Genomic DNA, 6,966 nt, shown 5'->3' with positions numbered 1-6,966 from the left:
TAATACTAGTGTAACTACACACATGCAACAACCCACTGAATAGTTCAAATGTGTAACAGGACATTGGTAACAACACAAAAAAAAGTACACATCTGTAACAAGAAGTTACACCAAGTTCACAGGTATAAGCGACACTTAATATAAAGTGGGACCCTGATCCTCTATGAATACTGAGGAGGCACAAATTCTTTCGGCACTGGGCCTGAATATGCGCAATTATAATAAACGTAAAATTTAGAGTTTAATGATAGTCTGACATGCAAATCAATTTTTACTACTTTTCCTTGACGTTTTTGTAAATTAAACAATTTAAACAAAAACAACAACTCTACTATCATTTGTTTCTGTAATTAAACATTTTATTAGATATATAATCAGGCAAAAAAAAAGTTTGTATCTGGAAAAAAAACAAATTCTTAAAGCATTTGTCAATCTGAGGCACTGGGGAACGTGAGGATGAAGAATGCAGATTATGTGCACATGGATGTCTGAAAATTAGGAGAAACAGAATAAAAATATGATAGTAACTTTATATAACATCCACAGGAATAAAGGAGGGGATGATTTTTTTTTGGCTTTCTAGCTGACATTTCCTGAGCTTAATTGAGCTTTCTATTCACATTAATGTTGTCAGTGCTGTTTATGCATCGCAAACAACATGAAACAAACCCAATCTGATAAAGTATTATTCATAAAAAAAATGTATCTTTGGTCATTTTGAGAATAATGTATTTCACACATTTTTCAGGATTTATTTTAGTGGATAAGAAAAGAAAAATAGTACTTGATAATACATTCTCCACTATAATAAGCCCTGTAAAACATCATTACATTAAAAAAGCTATTATAAAATGACTATAACACTACACCGCCGCCAGAGTCAGTATTGCACCCCAGGAAAAATACTTAAAAATGCAAATCATATTGAATGAACTATATCTTGCATTATTCCTAATTATTAACATCCTATTTTTTTTTAATCCAAAATTTTACATATTGAAGAGAAATGGAGTGATTAAAAAAAAAATTGAATAAGTGACGTTTACCACAAGAACCAACAAACACACACACACACACACACACACACACACACACACACACACACACACACACACACACACACACACACACACACACACACACACACACACACACACACACTCTCACACACTCTCACACACTCTCACACACTCTCACACTTACACTCAGTGATTTGGTGCGTTTTAAGGCACATATTTTAGAAACCAAAGACATCCCTATTTGATTAGAACCCAAACCAAACAAAATCAAGAAGGCATAGCATGTTAATATGTGCGCATCAATTTCTTCCTGGTGTTCGGGTTACAATGTGCCAGCATTGTGAGGCCAGAGAGACTCCAGGAAGATTTTCTTTCTTGTGAAAGTGATTTGCGATGTTCAGAATGGCATACTAGCATATTACCTTTTGCGTGACTTTTTCTTCGAATGAACAGCCACACTTAGCTGTGTACCGTATCCCACGATGCAATGCGTCGATTTCCAGTGTGATGTCTGAACGATAAGCAACTATGGTGGATTATTTGTTTGAAGAATGTTAAATAGCTCACTTTTTTCTCTCCTATATCACATATTGTCACATCATAAAAAACAACAACAGCAGGAATATACTACGCGGTGTGTATGCTAGTTGTCCATTGCAAACATAGCTTTGGATTGGCTGTGTGAAGGCTTGACTCCGCCCACCTCACAGGGCGGTGTTTTCTGTTATGCGCTCATATTCTGGCTGCACTACTGTAGGCTCGTCCTCCTTGAGCTCCGGGACAAGATCCAGCCCTGATCCCGACAAAGATCTTTGCTCTCCTTCTGCTTCTCCGTCTCCATCTGTGCACAGGCATAATGCAGAGATAAACTTTATCATCTCTCAATTAAACCTTCATATAAATCCTATATATAATAAAAGTGCTTTGATTATATTTAGGATGCTTTAAAGAATATATTTGCGCATATGCCAAATCTGAAATTAATCTAATAAAATAACTCACAATAACGGTCCAAAAATTAGTAGGCCAAACTTATATCTTAGAGGAAAATGTTAAATAAAAATTTAAAAAGAGCAAAAATCAAGAGAAACAAAAACATATATAACATTTTGTAGTTTGTCATTTTTTTTGTAATATTTTGCATGATTTAAATGAATTATCTTTGATTTCTGAAGATGTTTGGTGACTAACATATCATTTTAATAAAAATATTTGTTTAATAAATCAGTTTTGTTCAAATGCACCAACATATATTACCTATATTGACTGACAATATTTATTTTCAAAATGGGGTGTACTCATTAATGCTGAGCACTGGACATAAAGAGGATTTAGAGGGTTTTTTACCCAGAAAATGACTATATATACCCAGAAACATACATGCATACCACACACACACATAATTGATGGGAAAATTATTAGCCCTCCTGTGAAATATGAATCCTTTTCAAATATTTCCCAAGTGATATTTAATAGAGAGAAGATTTTTCCCACACATTTTTAAAATAATAGTACTAATAATTTGTTCATTTTGTCTTTGCTAAGATAACAACTGCAAAAAAATGAATGACAAAAAGTCAAGACAACAAACATTTTCATGTTCCTTTAAGTTATTTTATTAAGTTAATCAGGTTTCAAATTTGAAATTTTGAGTTTAAATTAATATTTTCTGTCGATTGATGTAAGTTGAGATGATTGAAAATTGTAGTTTGATTCAACAAAAAAAATTAGGACAAAGGACAAAGATTTTACAATGTAGTATTCACTAACTAGGCAAGTTAGGGTAATTCGGCAAGTCGTTAGACAGTCTGTTCTGTAGTCAATTAAAAAAAAGCTTAAGAGTGCTAATTATATATTAAAAATAAGTAGAAATTGCTTTTATTCAAGCCAAACTAACATAAATAAGACTAATAAGAAAAAATCTCCTTGCTCTGTTAAATCCTTGCTCTAATAAGAAAAAATCTCCTTGCTCTGTTAAACATCACTTGGGAAACATTAGGAGGAAAAATATTATAGTATAACATAGTAAAATATAGGTGAAGTATATATGTATATATATATGTATGTATATATATATATATATATATATATATATATATATATATATATATATATATATATATATATATACAGTTGAAGTCTGAAGTCTTGCCTCTCTCTTTATTTTTTCTGTTTCTGTTTAATAGAGAGAAGATGTTTTTGAACACGTCTAAACATAATAGATTTAATAACTCATTTCTAATAACTGATTTATTTTATCTTTGCCATGATGACAGTACATAATATTTGACTATTTTCAAGACACTTTTATACAGCTTAAAGTGACATTTAAAGGCTTAATTAGGTTAATTAGGTTAACTAGGCAGGTTAGGGTAATTAGGCAAGTTATTGTATAACGATGGTTTGTTCTGTAGAATATTAGAAAAAATATAGCTTAAAAGGACTAATAATGTTGTCTTTAAGATGGCTTTAAAAAAATGTAAAACTGCTTTTATTCCAGCTGAAATAAAACTTTTAAAAAAATAAGACTTTCTCCAGAAGAAAAAATAATATCACACATACTGTGAAAATATCCTTGCTCTGTTAAACACCATTTGGGAAATATTTTAAAAAGAAAAAAATTCAAAGGCGGGCTATTAATTCTGACTTTAACTGTATATAACAATATACACACACCATGATAAAAATTTTTGCAGTCAGTATGATGTTTTTCAAAGTAGTCTCTATTAATCCAAATTGCATGTTGCTCTTGAGCTCTATTGCGGTGTCAAACACAGTTCCTGGATGGCCGCAGCTCAAACTTTGGGAGGAGCACACACAGATGTTTCAGTAATTCAAAATACGTCACTGACAATCATTCAATCAGACCAAACCCCTATCAATACCAAAAGTTGTCCTTCCTGCAATATCTCATGACCACCCCGACACCTCACCTCTTAAACATTATCTACCCGAGGAAAGCATTCTGGGGCCGGGCTAGACACTTCGCTCAAACCCCAACTTCTCTTTCTTTTTCAATAAGGGGAATAACACGAGTTGGGCCATCTTCCCCGAGCCCTCTCCCTGGACAGCAGGCCAAATACACTTTATTCCTATTGTAAGTGTGAACTCGTGAATTAAACACACGAATGCGAATATGGCAGACCAGAAACGCAAGCTCATGCATGTTTTGGCAGATTACTTTAACTTACCTCATTTTGGCATATTATTTCTTAAAACAAGACACTGTGTCTAGAAAATTCTTTCTGATTTAGGGATTTTTAGATATTTGGACCAGAAAGAAGACAAAAAAAAACTAAGAAAATTATTTTTTTGCAGTGCTCTGACCTGCGAAATTGCATAACAGGATTGCGTGAGACCAATCGAAGAATATAACACCACCCTTTCTGAATGGGAATGTAAAATATGGACCAACCACTTGCTTTTTAATGTCTAATCATCTTGTTTAATCCCGCCCCTTTTCGTAGCGGCGTACGACAGAATTTCGTATGCTCAAACTCTAGTGTGACTGCGGCATTACCTGTGGGCAAGTCTGAAAGACTCAATCAGTTTGATCAGGTGTGTTTAATTAGGCTTAAAGCTAAATTGTGCAGAGCTGCGGCCCTCCAGTAACTGAGTTTGACACCTGTGCTCTATTGCTACATATTTTTGATAGAGATTATTATCAGTTTTATTATTATAACTAATGATTTTAAATAATTTATCCAAACTGTGCTACTGGTTTAGGATTATTTTAGAAATATACTTAAAATTTTATGTAAATATTTCAAACTGGATCAATTTCATGTGTCTTTTCTAAATAAAGTTTTCTTTTTCTTCTAAAAACATCTGACTGACCCCAAAATTGAACACACTATTAAAAACAAAGAAGCAATGTTATTAAAACACGTATGGCACAGGTGACCCTGCAGAAGCAGCGGAGTTGACGTGTTTTGACATGAAGCATGTGCTGCTGATGTTTCATCCTGAGACACTGGTTAGGCTGGTTAAGTCATGCAGGTTACGTTGCTGTTAGTTGGGTTAAACAGGCACCAGAAACACACATGCGCACATACACACACATACGCACTCACACAGTTCTTACCTGCGCACCTCACAGCAGAGGATCACACATCTGTAACAGTGCAACAACGTCAACAACATGATCAAACTAATCGCACACTCCAGGCCAGTCATAACACAATCACACTCCAAAAAGCCAATCACGTCTCAAACCTCGCCGGTCTACATGAAACCCTGCAAGCCTTTTTACTGCTGGAATGATTACAGAGATGCCTGTGATTGTAGCTTTTGCTCACAAATGCTGTACACTGATTCAATTAGGAGTACAGCAAAAACAACTCTGTGATGTATTACTAGTTAATAAAACTTGAATTATACATTTATTTATTACTAACGGCAAATTCCATTTGTTTTAAAGAACCCATTAATCATATCTTATAGCATTTTTGCTTTTCATGCATTTTTTAGCAGACTATAAATGTAAATAAATATGTATATATATATATATATATATATATATATATATATATATATATATATATATATATATATATATATAAAGAAAATCTTCCTTTTACTTTTAATGCTCAAATATTAAAATAATAACATTCTCAAAACTGTTAATAATAATAATAATAATAATATATATATATATATATATATATATATATATATATATATATATATATATATATATATTATATATAATGTTTTAAGCTATTATTATTAATAATAAGTTTCAAAAATAAATAAATGAATATTAAAATAATACAAAATAATAAAAAAAAATGATATAACTATAATATTATACTACAATATTATCTACTATATTTCCCAGTCATGGGTTGCAGCTGAAAGGGCATCCGCAGCGTAAAACATATGCTGGATAAGTTGGCGGATCATTCCGCTGTGGCAACCCCTGATGAATAAAGGGACTAAGCTAAAAAGAAAATTAATTATTTAATTTTCTACTATAATATTTTATTTTTATTATATTATTTTAGTATTTTGTCTTTAGGATAGCACATACAGTATTAATACACTATAGAAAAATAAACAAAAGTAATTTTTGACTTCATGTTGACTTTTGAGATGAAGCGTGTCATTAAACCCCAAACGTGTGGTGAACATCATCATCATCAGCAGTGAGAGATGTCGGTTGAATCATGATGCAACAGCAGTGAAAGTGAAGGCTTTTTTTTTTTTGCACACTAAAATTGCATACAATATGAAAAACAGCAACCTCAGGGTGTCCGGGGTGTCTTAAAAAGCATTGAGATTTTTAATCTCAATCTGTCTTTTCTGGTAAAATAAAGGTTATTATAATAACAATAATAATAATAATAATAATAATAATAATAATAATAATAATAATAATAAAGTATTAGAAATTGATAAATCAATTTAGAAAATTTTACGGCCCTTAAAAAGTATTAGAAGTCCTAAATGCTTTTTTACAAAGTGTTAAATTTTGTATCAGTATGCTACAGTTTGACTGAATTTAATCTTTGAATATCAGGATGCTGAGTAGTTTATGAAAATCAAACAAATGCTGCTAGATTTGACATCATGCAGCTTTATTTACTGTTGTAAAAGCGCCACCTGCTGGATTAATATTTTAATTTAGTATATAAATTCAGTTTTAGTTTAGGATTCATTTCTTGCAATCAGTATTTTGTAAATACACTGCCAGTTAAAATGTCAGCAATGTTACTGGTTGAAACCTGAAGTAGTGATGAGGTCTTAAAATGTATGCAATAAGTCTAAAAAGGTATTGAATTTCAATCTCTGATTCCTGTATATACTTTGAACCTCTGCATCTGTGACTGTGAGCTCAACTTACTTCACTTGTATAGCATAAAACGCACTTATGTGTAAAAATGCCAGACTTCTTGAGTAACTTTATTTAGGTAAATTCATACTTGAGAGGAGAAAAAAGTATATT

General features: G+C 31.9%; 1 protein-coding gene across 11 annotated transcripts in view; it reads right to left on the bottom strand.

Moving 5' to 3' along the window:
• Nucleotides 1-337: 337 nt before the first annotated feature.
• The window catches only part of arhgap17b (Rho GTPase activating protein 17b), a 71,722-nt gene continuing 65,093 nt past the window's right edge, over nucleotides 338-6,966 (bottom strand). For 4 of the 11 annotated variants that reach the window (XM_009299322.5, XM_009299323.5, XM_009299325.5 and 1 more), the window contains one exon: nucleotides 338-1,860. In XM_009299322.5, coding sequence (XP_009297597.1) covers nucleotides 1,724-1,860 — 137 coding nt within the window. In that variant the 3' untranslated portion in view covers nucleotides 338-1,723. Of the gene's footprint in view, nucleotides 1,861-5,092; nucleotides 5,134-6,966 lie in introns of all 11 variants that reach the window. The other 7 variants (XM_073934777.1, XM_073934795.1, XM_073934803.1 and 4 more) reach the window with 3 other exon arrangements.

Source organism: Danio rerio, chromosome 3 (assembly GCF_049306965.1).
Source record: "Danio rerio strain Tuebingen ecotype United States chromosome 3, GRCz12tu, whole genome shotgun sequence".
Classification (NCBI taxonomy): domain Eukaryota; kingdom Metazoa; phylum Chordata; class Actinopteri; order Cypriniformes; family Danionidae; genus Danio; species Danio rerio.
This window is presented reverse-complemented; position numbering and strand designations above follow the sequence as displayed.